This window comes from Xiphophorus maculatus, chromosome 20, assembly GCF_002775205.1.
Source record: "Xiphophorus maculatus strain JP 163 A chromosome 20, X_maculatus-5.0-male, whole genome shotgun sequence".
Taxonomy (NCBI): Eukaryota; Metazoa; Chordata; class Actinopteri; order Cyprinodontiformes; family Poeciliidae; genus Xiphophorus; species Xiphophorus maculatus.
The window spans coordinates 2,914,890-2,935,097 of record NC_036462.1 but is presented as its reverse complement, the minus strand read 5'-3'; the positions used below and the strand labels follow the sequence as shown (position 1 = coordinate 2,935,097).

General features: G+C 38.4%; 1 protein-coding gene across 8 annotated transcripts in view; it reads left to right on the top strand.

The window, feature by feature from the left end:
* Window positions 1–20,208, top strand: part of slmap (sarcolemma associated protein) — a 59,595-nt gene that overhangs the window by 34,005 nt on the left and 5,382 nt on the right. For 3 of the 8 annotated variants that reach the window (XM_023353456.1, XM_023353462.1, XM_023353457.1), the window contains 19 exons: window positions 455–550; window positions 848–919; window positions 1,795–1,935; window positions 2,988–3,125; window positions 5,577–5,745; window positions 6,937–6,975; window positions 8,627–8,758; window positions 11,470–11,532; window positions 13,012–13,071; window positions 13,833–13,907; window positions 13,998–14,078; window positions 14,410–14,469; window positions 15,812–15,937; window positions 16,021–16,095; window positions 16,171–16,271; window positions 17,152–17,362; window positions 17,438–17,555; window positions 18,668–18,839; window positions 18,921–19,055. In XM_023353456.1, coding sequence (XP_023209224.1) covers window positions 455–550; window positions 848–919; window positions 1,795–1,935; window positions 2,988–3,125; window positions 5,577–5,745; window positions 6,937–6,975; window positions 8,627–8,758; window positions 11,470–11,532; window positions 13,012–13,071; window positions 13,833–13,907; window positions 13,998–14,078; window positions 14,410–14,469; window positions 15,812–15,937; window positions 16,021–16,095; window positions 16,171–16,271; window positions 17,152–17,362; window positions 17,438–17,555; window positions 18,668–18,839; window positions 18,921–19,055 — 2,064 coding nt within the window. The remainder of the gene's footprint in view (window positions 1–454; window positions 551–847; window positions 920–1,794; window positions 1,936–2,987; window positions 3,126–5,576; window positions 5,746–6,936; window positions 6,976–8,626; window positions 8,759–11,469; window positions 11,533–13,011; window positions 13,072–13,832; window positions 13,908–13,997; window positions 14,079–14,409; window positions 14,470–15,811; window positions 15,938–16,020; window positions 16,096–16,170; window positions 16,272–17,151; window positions 17,363–17,437; window positions 17,556–18,667; window positions 18,840–18,920; window positions 19,056–20,208) is intronic. The other 5 variants (XM_023353459.1, XM_005811633.3, XM_014473553.2 and 2 more) reach the window with 4 other exon arrangements.

Genomic DNA, 20,208 nt, shown 5'->3' with positions numbered 1-20,208 from the left:
ACTTTTTCTTGTATTTATTTCCTTTATTTTTATCACATGTTGAATGCTTTCTGTGCTATTATCTTGCCATTTAGGAACATTGTGACTATTTTTAAAATGTTTAATAACATTCTTATTTCAACTTTTAACTGTAGCTAAAAGTTGTAATAATAGTGTGGTCATAGCAGACAATGAAATATTACAGCTGCGAAAATGGAAACAATACAATAAAAATAAACAGTACATGTTTATGTATATATGACATAATTTTAAAAGAATGTGCAACTTTTCTATCATTGTAACTGCCTTTCAACAAATTAAAATCACACTTCCGAATCTTGAAGACATTCTGAAAAAGAAACTCAAAAGATGTATCGATGTTTTCTGGAGTAATACTTTGCATCGTAGCTCATTTAAAATGGCATCAATCGTCGTTTGGAGGAGCAGATGACTTGGAAAATGTCTGTTTCTGCAGGAGGCCTTACACAGAGAGCAGATGTTGGAGCAGAAGCTGGCCACTCTGCAGCGGCTCCTGTCCACCACTCAGGAGGCTTCAGAGAGCAGCTGGCAGGTCGGAGCCACGCCCTGAAGCTTCCACTGCATCTCTTTAGTTTATTTATTTGCAATGAAAGCATGTGGGTTAAGAGTTTACAGTAGAATGAGCAATCTTATCTATCATGTTTTTGTCGTGTAAAAACTGTTTTTTGTTTTATTTTATGGTTGAATAACTTTGAATGAAAGCACACAGATAACATCAGGTTTAGTTTGTCAGACACGCTTCACAGTAATTTTAAGACACAGAGGAAGTTGAGAAGTTCATCTCCTCCTCTCATTTTAAAGCACTTACTGTGAACTCTGCCTCCATCAGGCTCTGATAGATGAGGACCGGCTGCTGTCCAGGCTGGAAGTGATGGGCAGTCAGTTACAGGCCTACTCTAAGGTAAGAGCAGTCAAAATGAAGAAATACATCCAAGTTTTTACTGTTTTATTTAGATCAGTTCATTTTATTATAATCAGTTCATGGCTTTTTTATTTTTAGACAGCTGATTATATTAAGGAATCCAAGATGTTTTTTATTCTGTGACAAAACTACAAGGCCATTGATGCACAGCAGCAAACACCGTTTAGTTTGTTTAGGGGATTAAAATCTAAGGGTTCCTAGAGTCAATGGAGTGTTTGGATTATAATAATTGTTGACTACTATATTCCAAATGTTGTAAATTTGAAGTTTTCATACTAGTACAATATTTAGCCATTTGACAGATTATGTTACTCCAAAAGCTAAAGGTCAGTTCAAAAGCGAGGAAAGGAGAAAATGGGCAATATTTATTTCTTTCATGATTGAAAAAGATTTAGTAGAAGAATAAACTTGCATGTTTCTACCACATTACAGTTTGACAATTATTCCTCAGTTTCTCCCACTATTTACAGTATGAATAAAATATCTAGTTTTATTCATTTAAAACAAATATATTGGAAACAAAATAATTTAACTTGTAATATTTGTAAGAGCTTGATTTTATTGTAATGTTTGTTGTGTAAACCTCACTAAGAATAGTTTCTACTACAGTAGAGACTAGTGGAGATCCATAAATAAACTGAACTGATTTGAACTGAACTGAATTAATCTGTATTATAATTATTGTCTATTACTCTTTCACTCAGTAACTCCTATATAATAATATTTTAGGTAATAAAAATGTCTGAAATAGAGGTTAAAGCTTTCTAGTTAACTTCTCTCCACTCTAACAAATCAGGAAAGCTCTTCATTAAACTGATTTCTTGATTTTTCTGAACTTTTTAAAACTTTGGCAGTCGCAGACAGAGGAAGGGATCCGTAAGGAGCTCCTGGCTCTTCAGGAGGACAAACACAACTACGAGACCACAGCCAAGGAGTCCCTGAGGAGAGTCCTGCAGGAGAAGATCGAGGTGGTCAGGAAGCTCTCTGAGGTCGAGGTGGGTCACCAGGATGCCGTTTGTTAGACACATTTTTGTTGTATTTCTTCATCAAATGTGCAGGTCTGTAGCCGCTCGTTTCCTCTGGTTAAATTTGAACTGAAGCTCGTTGAAATGGAAGGTAGGTAACACAGAAATGATGAAGGGAGCTGAAGGTGACTGTATTACATAGACTATTACATCATTCCTCCTTTGTCTGACCTTGATATTTACGTTCATATTCTGGAGCGTTGAGCTGGGACTGTGTGAGAGTTACCTGCTGCTAATGGCGTTAGCTCTTCCTGAGGGCGATAGCTCCTGCTAATGGCGTTAGCGCCTGCTATCGGTGTTGACTCTTGCTAATGACGTTAGCGCCTGCTAATGGCGATAGCTCCTGCTAATGGCGATAGATCTTCCTGAGGGCGATAGCTAATGCTAATGGCGTTAGCTCCTGCTATCAGCGTTGACTCCTGCTAATACAGTAAACAGTTTATAACAAGCCATCTTGTATGTTTGTTTCAACAGATATTTTGTGTACAGCGGCACATGAAAACTTTGAGTTGGTTTCTCAGTCCAGAGGTTTTGTGGGCTGCCCCCCATCAGCCTCTATAACCTTGATTACTTTTGCTTCCAGACTTGAGTTCACTATAAACTACCCTGACGTATAAACTTCGCCCTGACAAAAATGGCCGCCTCTATAAGTGAAAAATATAATCAAGATGTACAACTTTTGAAGTAATTATGAGTTTTATGTATCACAAATAACGTCTAGGTTAACAGAAGTTGTTAACTTAGACGTTGACCTAAATTACATCAATTACATGTTGAACTGAATTACATCATATTCAAGTCAACATGTTCAACTAGTTGGACATGTTGGATCCCCTGCAATTAGGTGAACAGTTTTATGCAAAAACCTTTAAAATTTTGTTAATCAAGATACTTACATGGAGAAAGTTGCTGTTTTTATGACAAATTGAGCCATAAATCATGTAAAAGTTGAATCATTGTGTTTGTCAGCTGAGCTGCGGCTGCTGTTGTCTGTTTTGAAATGTATGTGTTTGGCGTCTCAGCGGTCGCTGAGCAACACGGAGGACGAGTGCACCCACCTGAAGGAGATGTCTGAGCGGGGCCAGGAGGAGCTGCAGGAGCTGGCCAGCAAGTACAACGCTGCCGTCAACGAGATCAAGGAGCTCACAGACAAGATCAAGGTGACTTGCTCAGAAACTCTGAAACAAACCACTGCCTTCCCTGCGACTGGGCGATACGGCTTAAAATTAAATCTCATTTTCCATTTTAAAAGGTTTTTTTCTTGCTTTCCTTTCTAAAGATGAAATTAGAAGGTATTTTAAAAAGTGACTTTTATTCAATCATACCAGCTGTGAGTTGTACGACGGAGTTTCAGAGAGAAGTTTTGATTAATTATGACGATATAGTTATGATATTAGTAGAATATAAACTCAATTTTACTAGAAAAACATTTTAAAATTAGGAGAAAAAAATCTTCTAGAGTCATCAGGATCTGCAGCTCAGTCTGCTGTTCTTTCTTTGGAATAACTTCATTTGTTGCTGAATCATTTCAAAGTCCGGCTATTGATAATAATTTGAAGCTGATGTGTTGAAATATGAAGTATTATCTGTAAGTAGGCCTGTCGCGATAAACGATAAATCAATTAATCGCACACTACCGACGTCATTTTAATTATCGGCATTATCGTCTCTTCTGACCTTTTTCTCTTTCTGTTAATGACACTGAATGAAAAAAGGCTCAACTCCGGTGTTCTCCACTGACCTCTGACCTCATTTCCTTAGTGTAAAGCCCAGCCGATTGTCGGCCCATTTTCAAACCCTGACAGACCGCACATTAGCCGACAGAAATCCTAGGTATAACGGTTTGATCGGGTTCGTTCCTGCCGTGTGGTGTCCAACAATGGGCACTAAATAATGGCTACAAGTTCAGTGAACTAATTTTAAAACCAGGTATTAATCAATGCTTTACTACAATCTACCTGCAATGCATGTGGCTAGTGTCAGCGTAAAGTCCTGACTGAATGAAAATCATTAGAACCTGTTTACGTCACGTTAACGAAGAACAGCTGAAAAGTTACCAGGTTTATCAACTGTAGCAGCAATTTCGCTCCAACTCCTCCTCTTGTCATTTCTATATTCTTTGCATGTTGAATAAACATTAATGTTGTTTCCACATATCATCTCCAATGTCTGCTGGACTTCAGGTTGCACCGTGTCAGCTGTTTGGGATTCCCCTCCGTAATTTCCCCTCAGAAAGCTGGAGGAGAATCCAGGCTTTCTGATTGGCTGCCTGTCACATTCAACAGGCTGTGTTAAGATCCCAGTCGGGGAAAACCCTGATTTAGATCGGAGCGGCAACGACGATCTATGATAACACACCACACAATCTGAGAAAGACCAACTTTCTAAGATTGTTGTAAGGGGAAAAATAGGAGCAAAAAATCATGTAGTGTGAATTATTGCATCAGGTAGTCGATGTGCCCATCTTCTCTATTTAAATCTAATTATTACTGAAGGGCAACATAATAAACAGACTTCATAATCTGCAGTCTTTTGGTTGAATGCAGTATTTATTTACACTTTGCCTTTATGTTTAGTTTTTTTTTCCAAGTGAGTCTTTTGTTAATGGAGACTGAGAATCCATTTTATTTTTGTTTTTGGTTGTTTATCAGCTCCAGTGTTAAATATTATTTTGAAAATAAAGTGTATCTATCTTTGGCAGGAAATCACATGCATTATTACATCATTTCCATTAAATCAGTGTAAAAAGGTCTTCAAACAATATTATCGTTTATCGCAATAATTTTTGAGACAATTAATCGTTCAGCAAAATTTGTTATCGTGACAGGCCTATCTGTAAGGCCTATACCAAAGATTCACTTCACAAGATGGCCAACTTTCCTCATTTATGTTTTTATTTTTCTTGTTGGACTTCTTATAAAATTATTATTACTTTATTCTCTTAATGTTACAACTGTTTTCTCAAATTATTTTGACTCTTATGTTGTACAACTTTTTTTTTGGAATGTTATAACTTATAACTATAACTGCGATTATTTTAGTAATCATGCAATCTATTGATTATTCTGATGATTAATCAAGTAATGGAGTAAACAATTTGATAAAATGAAGTATGGGGAAGCAATAACGGCAGTATTCATATCAGATATCAACATCGGCCCAAATGTTCACAGATAATTTCTCTTGAGGAATTTTGGTAATCTAGGTTCTCGAATCATTCAAGGAATATTTACAACTCTAATTATTACTTTATCCTTTTACCTATAAATAAAAAAGCTTAGCCTGGTCCCAATACTCCTTTATTAAGTTGACCTGAATTCAAAGTGTAAATAAACAGTAGCTGTAAAACAAGATGGCCGCCCTGGGCATGCTGACATCACTGAACTATGAAAACAAAAAGAGTGCATTGAGTTAAATATCCCAAAACTTTGCCTAATTGATAAAATCGATTTATCAATTATCAGGCAGATCTAAATAAATTTTTCATAAATGTTTTATTTATTCAAACACTGCTCTCCTTTGCTGCTATTGCTCCTGTGTTCCTGGCTGGTTCCACATTCTTCCTGCTCATTTTCTGTCCCTTCACAGTTGACCTTCTTGTGTCCTTGCAGGCGGCGGAGGGCAGGCAGGAGGAGCTGACGCTGCAGGGAGTGACGGAGAAGCGGGAGCTGGAGATGCGGATCGAAGAGATGGAGGAGAAGGAGCAGGTTCTGCAGGCCCGCATCGAGGCTCTGCAGGCCGACAACGACTTCACAAACGAGAGGCTGGCCGCCCTCCAGGGTACACGCCCACACACACACACACACACACACACACACACACACACACACACAGAGCTATTGTTATTGTTATTCACACCAACGTTCAGCGCCTACAAAAGTATTCACACCCCTCGACAGTCTTCACATTGTTTCCTCAAACTTTACTGAATATTACCTGATTTTGTCCAAGTAGTGGAAGGAAAATCCTGCAGGAGTTTCAAGTTTTTGCTAATAAAAATGTGAGAAGTTTATAAGGATGTGTATGATCTAGTGTAATTTAGGACAGAATCTGGTCAGTCGATGGAAAGCAGAAAACAGGAAAATATTGTTATCTAAACCTAAAGCCAACTGAATCTGTTCAGACTTCAGTGATTTTGCAAAAATTATCAAGCATTTCAAATATAAACATATCTGTAATATATGACAAAATTCACTTAAGCAGTGAAATTGGTTCTTAAATTTGCCTAATAATAAATGCACCTGTACTCACACTCACGGTGTTAATCATATTTTATTTATAGGATTGTGTTCGTACAAAAGAATCTTAACACAAAATGCTTTAAAGTTGAGATTATAAATCAGAAAACATGATAAATTTACAAACCTTTAGAGATTTATCCCAAAAGATGCATTCCTTAAAGCTGGGACTGCAGTGAAAGTTGGTGACTGCCATTTATTTATCTTGCACTTATATTTTTTTATTTATTTTATATTTTTATACTAAATTTTGGTTTTTATTTATTTAATTTTTTAATTTATTTCATATTTGTACCTATTTTTGTTTAATTTATAGTTTATTTTTTGTTTTTATTCTTTTATTTCGTCATTTTATTTACAAAGTTTAATAGTTCATATATTTATTGTATTAATTTTCATCCTAGAAAATATTTTGCTAGTAGATCCACTCGGTGTTGGAGTGTGACATAAAATCAGAATAAAATACTGCAACATTTTGGGGTTTTATTATGGGTGTGAATACTTACGTCAGACTCATTTGGTTGACTCTTACTATGAATTAAAGTTATAACTATAACGTTTGTTTTTAATCAAGTCTTTAATGTAAAATCTGACTCGTTTATCCATAAAGGAACTAAATACTGTGATGTCAAACACAAAGACTTTTATTAAGCTTTAAATCCACCAGCAGCATTGTGAGGTTCTGTTGGTCAACTCTCTCCTCTGCTGCTGCTGTTGTTGTTGTTGTTTGCAGTGCGGTTAGAACAGCTGCAGGAGAAAAGCAACAGTATTGGTGAGTCCATGTCTCTGGCCGGCTCTGGGGAAAACGTGTCCTGTCTTCTTCACCGTCCGTCTGCTTCTCTTCTTCATCCTGCACTAATGATGCATGGCGACTTCCTGCATGAGTTGTTTTCCTTTTCTGTAGCTCTCTGTTCATCTGTCTGCTGTGTGTGGTGGGAATCTGGCTTTTCTTCTGTTTTCATTGCGTTCATTTGGGTTCAAGCTTCATGGTTCCTCTGGTCCGTAGGGGCCGACATGTTGGGTCACTTCGAGCTTCGAAATGCAGCTTGTAAAACGTTGAATATGTTCAGATGAAGTGTTTCTAATAGTTTTAATTTAAAAAATATCATCTTATACTAATTTCCTGGTTCTTAAGGCAGATGAGTTGGCTCCTTCTGCTCTAAAGAAATATTTTTTCCAGTTTTAGTTTATTTTTAACTTTTTTTCTAATCCTAAAACAAATTTTAATATCAGACAGTAATATTTAATTATTTTTAAAAAGCAGTTTTCAAATAATTTTCATTATTAAAGGAAACAAATATCTCCAAACCAGTCTGGCTCAGGGAAATGATAAATTAACAGGAAAGAAAACCTCGCCATATTTTGGAAAACCCTCATAAAGTGCATTTAATTAACGCCACAATTTTGAATGGTCCCAAAATAACCTTCCATTGGGTGTCCAAAGTGCGGCCCGGGGGCCGTTTGCAGCCCTTGGACTGATTTCAGTCCGGCCGCTGGATCACAACGTTGGTTCAGCCCAGATGGTTGATCTGGATTAGTTAATTTTGAATTTATGCGGGACCTTTTAATGTAAGTTACACCACCTACTATTATTCTTCTGTTGAGAAAACGGAGCTGAATTAGAAAAGTAATGATAAATGTAAAATTAAAGCTTTTAAATCTTATTTTTTTAAAATAAAAGCTAGTTAAGTTTTCATATTGTATGAAAATTATAAAAATATGAAATGCTTACTGAGGCTTTATTTCCACCATTGATATAAACTGGATTTATTTGGTTGTTTCAGGGTTTTAAAGAGCGTAACATAAATATGTTTTAATTCTAATTGATTTTAATATAAATTGTTTGCGCATACTCCTCCCTCTACAGTAGCTGTTGCAACATGGCATTTCATTAATTCAGTTAATAATCCGAGGATCCCCCTCCTAAGAGATTAAATTCAGTTTTCCTTTAAAAGGTCTGAGATTAGAGGATATGAAGAAGTTTGTTGTGCAGCAGCCATGTGCTGAAATCCACGTGGATCATGATCGTGAGTCTGATTTGTGATGATGCAAGTAACTGTTGGGTGTGTTTGTTTCTGAGGCAGCTTGTCTCAGGGGGCATGTTGGCACTCTGTCGGATCCAAACTGAGCTTCTTGGATAATCTGGGTTGTTGTTTTTTTCCCTACGGTTTCAAACTGTCCACGGCTTTGTTTTTCCTTCCTGTGGGTTAAAAGAAGCTTTCGGTCACTGATTGACTTCTGGTGATTGAATGACGACACTGTCCTGTGAGCCCTGCAGGTGACTTGCCTCACTGCACACTTTGCACACAGTAGCCACTCTGCTGCAGGAGCCTGCCCTGATTTTTACTGTGTTCTCTGTGCATGTGTGTGGCTGGTAAACCTTGGACAAAACGGTCTATATATCTGATCTGGTCACATGACAGATGTCTGCCCCGGATCGCTAGAGGAGCCTGTGGAAGTCAAACAGAACCTGCAGACCTCTGAGAACCGGGACGAAGACGAGGCGGAAACAGACACCGATGATGGTGCAGTTGGTGAAGATGGAGAGAACGATGGTAGATTAATTATCATAATATCAAAACGTCTGTTTTGATTGAGACTTTAACAGCTCTCTGAAGTAAAACATGAAAAAATAAGCCAGTAGGATGAGCAGAGTCTGTTATGATACACCTATAACCATCCAGCTTTACTTGTAGTGTAAAATGAGTTCATCACTTTACTCATTTCTTCTGCCTTATGTTTGTTTCTTTCACTTCTACCTTCTGTTCTCAATCGCTTCAAACTATTAACATTCTAACATCCGAATATTTAGCTTCTCTCACACACACACACACAGACAGACACAGACAGTGACTTGTGAAAGTATTCACACCCTCTTGAACTTTTTCCAAAGTTTGCCATATCAAAGCTACAAACCTCAGAGGGTTTTATTCTGATTTTAGGTGTTAAAGTAGCACAAAAGCTCAACGTGGTTTAGAGTAAAAATATCCGGGGCAACCAGAATCAATGGTCACCTTATTAATAAATAGAACTCACCGATAAGTTATTTAAATTGCAACTAACTTTATTGAGAAAGCAAAACTTAATTTTTTTTTACAAAAGTGGGCGGAGCCTAGACACCCCGAGGGGCGTGGTCAAGTGCAGCCAAAGAAAGAAGGAAGCGCTGTTGCCAACGTAATGTCTTTGTCACTATTTTTAGCACCTTTTCAGACTCTGTAGTGACTTTATTTTGAAAAAACGACAAATCTAGCAACTTTGTTCTGTGTTGTTGGAGACTTTGGTGATCACGTTTGAAGTAGAAGTTGCTCTGCAGTAACTGTCCTGAGCGAGAGTCTGACCCTCGGGCTTCCTAAGCGTTGTAGTCAGTGTCACAGTTGTTGTGCAGAAAGGAGATCCGATCCACAACTTGTTCACGTTCCAAATGAATCACACATACAAGCCAAAAAGCGCTATCGATAAATGCTTTCCGTTCTCACTAGTCCAGCTCCTGACTTGCCACCGGCGCCGTGCGTCTGAGCAGAAGGTTTTAAACCCAAATCAGAGGCTGATGGATGTGAAGATGTACCGTGAGTAGCAACAAAATTCAACTGCACTAGACATCATTCAACCCAAAGAGGGCAGCACAGAGACAGTTTAGGCAAAAATATCACAGAATTAAACAGATTTGCATCAAAATGTCAACATTTGCACAGAAACATAAAGATGGCACTCTTTATGCCATTGCAGACAATTTATTTGCAAAAAATAAATGCAGATGTTTTGTTAAAAACAACTAACCAATTCCAATGAATCAGCCGATATATCAGGCATCCCTGGTTGGAATAAAGCCAGTAGATTTTATCCAGTTTATCACCAGAAGAACTTACTCTGCATCCAAATTTTAACTTCTAGCCTACAAACAAAACTCTAAAATTGCTAAAGACCCTGAATTCTCCATCCACTCTTTGAAACATGACGGTGGCAGCATCATCCTGTGGGGATGTTTTTTTTTGGGTGTGTGATCACCTGCTGTAAAGCTTTATTCTCCTGTAACATCAGTAGCATTACTCTTTTTTATATGCTAACATGCCAAAATAACAACACAAGAACTAGGGTGTCAAATAATTTAATAATTTATTAATTGTTAACTGGAGTCAAAAAAACCTCCAGACTCAAAAAAGGTCAACCTCTGAAAGAACAGAGCAGTGACTGAGCCAAAACTGTACAAACATATAGATACATTTTCATTTAAAATAAAAACTTCTTTGTAAATATGTTTCAGTCAAAGCGCCTCAAGTGGCAGCTTTAGCTTCACCTGGTTCAAATTCACTAAAAGAATGATTTATTTATTATTGCATTTAAAAATTGCTTTGCTTAAAGGAATCAAATTAGTTGTCTATTTAGATTTTTAACGTATTTCTAAAGTTGTATAAAAAAAGGCTCAAGTGGTTAAATAGAAAATCTCCAATTAATCATCAGAATAATCGATTACTTTAATAATCGTTAGCTCCAGTTGTGAGCAGGAGGTAAAAAGGCTCTCAGTTAAAATCCCAACAGGATTCACTGAGATTTGTGGTGGAAAAGTTTCGGAGGTGTGAGAACTTTTAAAAGTGCCAGCTTTGGATTGAGCCTCTTTCTCTTGTGTGAAACACCAGCCTCAACGTTTGCTGTCTTAAATCTGTTTTTCATATTTGAATGGTGATTTGGACATTAAAAAGCTCCATATATGGATTCTCCCATTATGCCTCAGTGTGGCTGTGTTGGATCTGTTAGTTTTGTGGTCATGATGTCGGACCCGGCTGTTCCTTGTTCTCATCCTGATGAGGTCACAGTTGGGAAAAGACTGTGAGTTTTACCTCGGCTCTTTCTGGCTGTGATTTCTGTCCTGTCTGGCGGTCGGTCGTCTTTCTGTCTCTTGTTTTGTTGTCTGTCAGCGTTATGCGTCAGCTCTGCCATGCTTTAACCGCTTGAATCTTTGTTTTTTCTTTCTGTCGCTGAGTCCTCTCTGCGACTCTTCCTAATCAGTGTAGCGTTGGGTTTTAGGAACCCATTCAGCTCTACAGCTGCTTTTGATTCTGCTCATTTAAACTAGAAAATCAAATTTTACAATGAGGCATAACCAGAGCAAGATGGCGGGAATGGTGTTCTGATTTTCCCACGCTGATGACAGCAGTCAGCCCTCCTCCAGATGAGATATTTGTGTTTCTGGGTGTGATGAGCAGAATCAAAACTCTGAGACCAAAGTGGAAGTGGTCGAAGTTAAGTCGGTTCTTCTTGTTTCCGTCAGACAACTGTCATGTCAACAGTGGAGAAGACTCGACTAGAATCCCACAGTTGATTGAGTGTCCGCGTGAGTACCACCATGCTTTCCTGCAGGCCTGTCAGGAAATGACATTAACAAGCTGGGGGACAAAAAAACTGTCTACCAGAGTCAGGATTTAGATTTTCCAGTGAAAACATCAGAACATGAACTATATAAACTATATATCTCAATTTTCTTTATTCCCTGACTTCAACCAATAGTTTGAAGTAAATTTTTAGCAAAGAAACACTTTTATGTTCCATTTTGTTTTTGGCTGTTCTGTTCTTGCCACTGTATAAGGCACACCTTGTTGCCATGACAACTGTCTTAACCCTTCATTGCATAGATTATAAGTTTTAAGTTTTATGGTTAATCGTGATTAATTGATTATTGAAAGAATTAACTAATTTAGTAATTGATTAATCATTAACTGGAGGATGCAGACTAAAAAAAGATAATTTGCAGAAAGAACAACACAGAGAGGATTGATCTGAAACTGTACAAAAAATATAAACACTTTGCATTCAAGTTAAAAATAAACCTGTCTGTAAATCTGTTCTACCCAGAACTCCTCTAGTGGCAGTTTTGGCTGCACCAGGTTCAATTTCTGTAAGAAAATTGAAATGAGTGAATCTATATTAATAGTTGCAATCGCAACTTTCTGTAGGGAATTTTTACTTGCCACTAGCTGTTGGTTATATCCCAAAAGGAAACTAAATGTTGTCATAATCAGCCAAGTATCTTCAGGGAGCCGTTGTGGATGGTGAAGCTGTGGGCAGGAAGAATCTCCAGTAACAGTCAGACTTGCAACTCGTCTGAAAAGGCCTCTGACTGAAGACTGTTGCTGTATGACAGCCTCATGACATGTCTTGACATGCTAACAGCTCCATTTCCAGGCAGCAGAGATGATATTTCACAGTATCGTTTTTCTGGATGACACCATCGGTGTTTATGCTCTGCTAATCCACCTCATTTGCTTTTGCCGCTCCGCTTTAAATCTCTGAATGGTTTGAAATCTGGGCAGAGAGACGTTTGAGTCGGGGAGATTGGAAGTTGTTGATGATCCAGAAAACGTTTGTTGCGTTTTAGCTTCAGTTTTTCTGTTTGTTTTTGATGGAGCTAATCATCACTAACGCAAGAAAACGACAACTACAGATCGGCAGTGACTCGTTAGCCAGTCAGTTTGCTCCTCAGTAAAATTATAAGTCTGCATCTGACCTCTCTGAGTGATAATATAAACACAGAGGGAAGTGTTGCCATAGAAACCGAAGCAACAAAGTTTGTGTTGCTGCTAAAACCGGTTAGCATGACTGTACATCTTTGCTCCTTCAGGAACTAACTGGCTCACTTCCTGATCAGCCTTTTAGAGGTTTTTTTCCCAATGAATTCAGAGTTAATTCCTAATGAACTACTGATGCTGCAATTTGATACAATTTCTGCCTGAAGATAAAATAATATTTCTAATTCTCTGTATATTTTTATTCTTGTCAACAAACTTGTTTTGTTTCTGTTTTGTTGTTTTTGCAGCCGTCAAGCAGCTGAAGGAGAACGTCTGCTCTTCCATACACAAACTGGCCAACTTTGATGGTAGGAGTCAACCTGCTGGGGTAGAAATAAGGTTGAAATTGCCCTTTTATGGTTTTTTAGAAATATTGTAGCATCTAACATACCAAATGTTTTATATAATAAACTTTAATTTAGCCATACTATAAGCAAAGGCCTGGTTTTAAAACAAAGGTTTTATTTTACTCTTCCACCATGCAACATGAATACCAGAGAAAAGACAAATTTTGCTAAATTGTCCCAGAAATTATTCTAATAAAGAAGAAAATTATTTTGATACCATTTCCATCTCATATAAAGATATTGGCATGATAATGCAAGTTCTCCCTCTAAGACGACAAACTTTAATTTTACAAGGAACACTCCACACTTTTAAGTATCCTAAATAACAACCAAAAGCAATAAATAAAAATGAAATAAGAACCACACACAGCTGAAACCATAATCAAAAATGAACAATTAAGTCTCTGTAAGCAAAGTTGCCCTTCAAAAAATATTAGAATGGATCAAAATGGAAAGTACTAAGCTCATTTTAATTTACCTAACCCTATCATGATTAATTGATTAATTGCTTATTGCAACAGGCTTACAAAAGACTTATTTTAATCTGGTATAAATGTAACAAATTCTAGAGTTTTCAAAGAGCCCAGAGTAATTATTTTATTACATAAAGTGATATTATTCTACAAATTAATATATTGGTTCTGATTCGAGATAAAGCAAAGAAGCTAACTGTAAATTAGCATCGATGATGATAAAACAGGACTGTTCCTGGATGTTTGCAGAAGTGATGGACGCCCACCTGCAGAACAATCAGGCGCCAGAAGACGACCTGCTGGCCAGCCCCGATCGCCTCAAAGGTGAAGCTCTCTGACACGACGTCACCTGAGCGTCACCTGTCAGTCTGCTCACGTTCTGCTCACGTTCTGCTCACGTTCTGCTCCCAACAGGAAACCAGATGGACGCCAAAGAGTCCGACATGTCCGACACGCTGAGTCCCAGCAAAGACCGCAGCAGCGACGACACGTCAGGTCAGCAGAGACCAGGAAGAGGGATTTCATTTTTAAAGAACTTTACTTTTGTTTCTTAGCTCTCCATCATGTTATAATGTTATTCCCTCATCAAAGACAAACCCGGAGTGTTGCCTTGATTCTTTCATGCATGTTTGAGAAATCCTATTGTCTCCACGGCAACCATTCAGCTGTGAAAAATGCCTGGTTGGTCCTAGCTCCACCTTCGAGGTGCAGCTCCTTCTCCAAGCTTCCGCCTCACCGAGAAACCCTGAGCTTTTATGAGAATGACTTTGATTGCACCTCATCATGTGTGTTTTAATTTGGTTTCTGTCCCGTTTGTTGGTTTCAGACGGCAACATGAACGACCAGGAGCTGAACGAACCCCAGAACAGAGTCGCTCTCCTCAAAGGTAACGCTTTTCAGGTTTGGGGCAGAAAAAAACAAGTTTTCAGACTTTACTCAGTTTTCTAAATGATACAAATAAATAAAACAAAAATAGTGATTTATTTACTGTTTTTCACCTAAATGTATCTTTTGATTTTCCACATAGAACATCCGATTTATCCAGATTTTTCATTATTTTGAGTTGTGGATGATGAGTCTCTAACAAACACTTTTAAAAAGTTGTGTTTAGCTGCCTTTTAGACCTCTGGATCCTCCTGGATCAGCTTTAACTCCAGCTGTGGTTCTAGTTTATCCAGAACTGACAGATTTGTAAAGTACTTGATTTCTGTATAAAGTCCCTGAAAGTGTTTGATATCAAACTGCACAGTTTTGTAATAAAGTGGAATCTAACGTTAGATTAAAAGCTTAAATTTGGAAAACGTTATTGCCAGATATTTACATACACCTAAAAAAAACAAGGATGCATTTTTTTCCTCACTGGAGAAAAAAAAAGAAATTCAGACATAAATTTTTGCTGTATTTTAGTTAACCGTGTCCCTGCTGTAGAATGTATAATACTGTCATAAGACTTTATTTATAGCTAAATAAATTATCTTTTCTGTAGTTCGTTTGTATTGTTTTCATCTCCAAAGTGGTTTTGGAAAAGTTTTGAAGGAAAAGTGAATTAAACCTGGTAGCAGTTTGGCCAACTGATTTTCAGAAATGTTTTAGATTTTAAAATTCAGCCATCTGCAGAATCAGGAGCCAAACGGACCCGGCCAACGGCTGGTGGTTTAAACTTAAATGTCCTGAGAGAGCGGCTGAAGATTTCAGTCTGAAAATGGTTTAAATGGAAATGCTGCTTTTTATATGTCGTTGTTGTGCTTAAGCAATTATTTGTGATTAATCGATTATTGAAATAATCGTAAACTATTTTAGTAATCGCTTAATTGGAATACACAGACTTAAAAAAGTCAATTTGATGAAAGAAAAGTCAAAACTAATCAAACAGTCTGTACATTTAAATTTAAAATAAGAAAATTCTTTTGTCTGTTAATCTGTTCTCCCCAGTGTTTCAACTTCCTGGTTCAAATCATGGAAAAAACTAAGCAAAAAGAAAACTAATCCCATTAGGTATTTTTTGCTATTAATCAGTTAATCCAAAAAATAATCACCAGATCAGCCCTACACTAGATTTATATCGTTTATTACAAATGATCACGCATTTACTAAGGGAATATTTTATTGCGTTTTGGGCAATAAAATATTTCTAATTTCATTCTGCAGAATGTGCCAATTTCTTAATAATTGATGACTAAAATAACTGTTAGTTGCTTTGCTTTGAATGTTTTGGTTTGTGTTTTTAGCGGAGTTGAATCGAGCCGGTCTGGACGCTGGAGACACGGAGAACGTCATCAGCTACCTCCACAGAGAACTTCTGGAAGCCCAGGACTTGGCCAACACCGGGAAGCAGAAATGTCTGGAACTACAAGGTAGATTCCCTCTGACTGATCAGACAGCTGTCTTCTGGCTCTTTGTGTTTTAATGTCGAAGTGTTGGGACTCTCTGTCTGCAGCTCTGCTGGAGGAGGAGAGGAGGAGTAACTCCAAGCTGACCGAGGAGTCGACCAAACAGATCCAGTACCTGCAGAGTGAGTACGCGAGTTAGGAAAACATGCGGCGGACGAGTCTGGGTCTGACCTGTCCCCTGGCTCTGTGTGGTGCAGCTCAGCTCGGGAAGCTGCAGGCCGACATGGAGGCCCTGAAGGAGCAGAGGGAGAGCACCATCTGCAGCACCAGGGAGGACCTGTACTCCGCCCAGGAGGAGGTACCGCTGCACCGCCTGAAAACTAAAACAAAAAATTCACATAACACAAAACTTTGACACCAGTTTCAACTGTCAAACCGTGTCTACAGTATCTCTGCATGGATTCCTGTCTTCTTAACATTATTTTTGTCAAAAATTTGTCTTCCAAAGCAATCTCGCATATTCTGTTAATCTTTTGTCTCGCAGGACCTTCCTGTCATGTAAGACTTTGCGAACGTCTTCATTGCGTTCAGTGACTCAAAGTGGTTGCAGCTACCGCTAACTGCTAACAAGCCCATGCTAGCTGTAACTCTGACAGATCCTCAGTAGAGCAGGTGTTTAAATTAGCTAATCAACCACCGCACTGCTGGATTAGCTAATAGCAGCAGTAGTTATTAAACTACAGCGATCACTTATTAATAATCACAAAATAAACATCAAATAAATATATAAAACTGTAATGGACTGAATGTTCTGTTTTTTGTGTGAAAAATGTTTGAATATTTTTTTGGGGTTGAACCCTGATATACTGTATGTAGTTTCAGTTGTTATGGAAACAAGTCTTTTGTAGCATAGGCGACACAGAGTGACAAAACAAATTCAACAGTTTTCTGGATTATTTTTCCTTTTGCTGTGGCACACTGCACTCGGGTAATAATACCAACATGTCCGGGTTTCTTTTAGCTAACAGTTGTTCTGCCGCTGCAGCGCGGCTTCGAACGACTTGCAAAAGAATCGTCTTTTTATCCTCCAATCTTTGAATGTTAACAATAGTCTATAACGGACTAAGTGTAAATTATTGCCGGTTGGTCGACGTTTTTAGAAGGATTTTAAAAAGTCTTGAATTTGCCTTGGTGAATCTTGGTGGATCCACTCATCCTGGTTCTGTTTCGGCTGTCAGATTCTGGTCCTGCGACACGCCATGGAGACGGTCACAGCCGAGCGTGAGCGCGAGATCGCCGCCCTGCAGGCGGACCTGGGCGGTGTGCGCACGGAGCTGGAGCACTGGAGGAGCACGGCGGCCAAGTACGAGGAGGAGATCAGCCGGCTGCAGGAGGCCTTTGCTCAGCAGCAGCAGCAGCAGCAGCAGAACACGGCCAGCCAGCTGCAAGGTGGCGCCTGCGCCCGCATCGACATCTGGCTGCGCCGCGGAAAGCTTCACGGCTGCTCTCTGTTCTCTCTTCCAGAGGAGTGTGCAGCTTTGCAGCAGCGCTGTGCGTCTCTGCAGCAGGACTGTGACTTTCTGAGAGCTGAGCGGAGAGACCTGACGGACAAACTGCAGCACCTGGAGGCGGAGCTCAGCAGGTACCAACACAAAGTCCGCTCAGCGTCTGTAGAAAGAGCTGCGCTCTCATTAAAGCACAAAATGATGAAATAAAACATAAAAATCTTTGTAGAAATGTTCAGTTGTGACTTTTTGAAATTTGGCCTTTTTATTTCATATACAAAGAATAACGAGCTGGTGTTTCTGAAAAATAATCTGAGGATAGTTAAGGGAAAAAATCCTATCACATTGTGTCTCTACACGGCGAAAACACTAAATATTACCAAGAATCTTTGGTTTAGTATCTAGTGCAGTACTTTAGTACATTTGAAATAAGACAAAACTAACTTTGAAGTAACTTTTCAGCAGAATGGAAGCTATTTTTATAAATCAGTAATTCCTTAGTATGAATGAAAAAGTACTAGTTCCACTTGCAGATTATTTCACTCATATGAAAAACGTTTTTATAGATGAAATAATCTGCTCATAAGACTTGAACTTTTCCACCAATATTAAGGAATTATTGACGCTAAACAAGCTCCTAAATCTTGGCGAAAAGTTACTTGTAACTTAGTTTTGTCTTATTTCCAGTGTCTTAGGATATTTAAACCAGAAACTAAACCAAAAATGCTTTTTTGGTTTAGTTTTGTGTTTTTGCAGTCCAAAGTGTGGGGTTGCAAAATACAATACCTCTGCACAGAACGTTCGATAATCAATAATATCACTGAACTCCGATCCAGAGCCGCAAAGCATTCTGGGAGGTGTAGGCAGAGGAAAGGCTTTAGCCGCTCAACCAGGTCGGTGGCATCGACTCACTCACTTTAACCTTTGGTTACCTAGCAACTCTCACTCTTTGGTTACCTGGCAACAACATGTTGAGTGACTGGTGCAGCAGCAGTTTAAGGTTTCGCCTCATAACTGCTTGCTTAAAATTAAAAATAAAAAAACAACTTGAAGTGGAGTGAAAACTGTGGATCAAACAGGAAAGGTCACAAAACCAGTTTGCAGGATTTAACACAAAAAGCTGATCAATAATTATTGATATCAACTGATATGAAATGCTTATATCGTCCAGCCCTTTAACTTCTCGTTCTGTTGGTGGGCTACTGGTTCCGGTTCTGGACCCGAATATGTTGTTTTGTGTGGTTTCCAGCACCAGGGAGCAGAGTCTGGTCCTCAGCAGCAGTCTGGAGTCTCTGGAGAAGCGGAAAGAGGTTCTGCAGGACAAACTGGGTTCTCTGGAGAACCAGCACCTGGAGGACGCCAGCCGGCTGAAGACACAGCTGGACCAGGCCCAGGCCCGAACACACACCCTGCAGAAAGAGGTACGCCACCGATCCGCCGTTCGCCACGGCGGTTTGCAGACAGGAAGTGAAGTAGGTCTGCTCTCTCTCGCCCCGCTGCAGTACGAAGACACTCAGTCTCAGCTGTTTGACCTGCGGCGGCGCTACGAGAAGACGGAGCAGGAGAAGCTGAACATCCACCAGGAGCTGGAGCAGTGCCGCAGCAGCCTGAAGCTGCTGCAGGACAAGACCAGCTCTGTGAGTCCAAACAGAAATAAAATCTGCTGCTGGCTTGGAGGATTTTCACTCCCAGCTTGGATTGATGAGCCCAGAGTACAAATAAATGTACTCGAGTAAGAGTGGCACTACTTCAGCATATTTTTACTCAAGTAAAAGTCAAATGTAGCCGTCCAAGAAATTACTCAAGTAAGAGTACAAAAATATAGATTTTAAAATTTACTCAAGTGCCGATCAAATTAGCAATCATTTCATATTTTAAAAATTACAACATCAGACCAAATTATAAAGTTAAGTAGAAATTTTAGCATTTTAAAGACGAAAATGACAATAAATCATAGAGGTAACAAAATCAGGCAAAAAATGTTTTTTAATCCGATTTTTTTCAATGTAAAAATGATGAAACTAACAAAACCTGCAGGTGTGTTTCTGTCTGGTGAGTTTCTGGTTAAAACATGTTTGACTTTCATTCAGCAGGTAGAAAATCCAGAAATTTTACTCAAGAGTAGAAATACTTTATAATAAAATTGCTCAAGTAAAAGTACTACAGCAGAGTAAAAATACTATAAAGTTTTTGGGTTTTTTGTTTTGTTTTTTTTCTTCAAAAAAGTTATTCAAGTAAATGTGATTGGGTATTGATAAGTATGTAAACTGCCCCAGAGTTGGGTAGTTGGGTAGTTACTACCTGACAGTTAGTTACTACCCAACTCTGTCAGAAAACGGTTTAATGATTTAAACTTTGTTTAAACAGGTCAGATTAGCTGCTTTTTTTCTTTCACCAAGAATAAATATATTTATTTATTATTATTATTTATAATTTACTTATTCTTGGTGAAAAATTATTTATTTAATGAATTTATTTGTTCACCAAGAATAAATAAAATCCCTCCTCCCTCGTTCAGCTCACTTTATGTTTAGTTTTTGTTTTCCTGAACTGATTTTTGAACAAGCAGCTTCTTCTTCTCCTGTTCCTCTTCCTCCTTTCCAGCTGATGTTTGTCTTTATGTAACACTGAGCTCTAGAGTAGGTTGTCAAAATAATTTAAACTATAAAAATTATTGAATCAATGATATATTTGGGGACTTATTGTATATTATAAGTTTCATGTCATAACAATTTAGATTTTTTGTTTTGATGATAAATTCCCATTAATGATGATCAAACTGCCCCTATT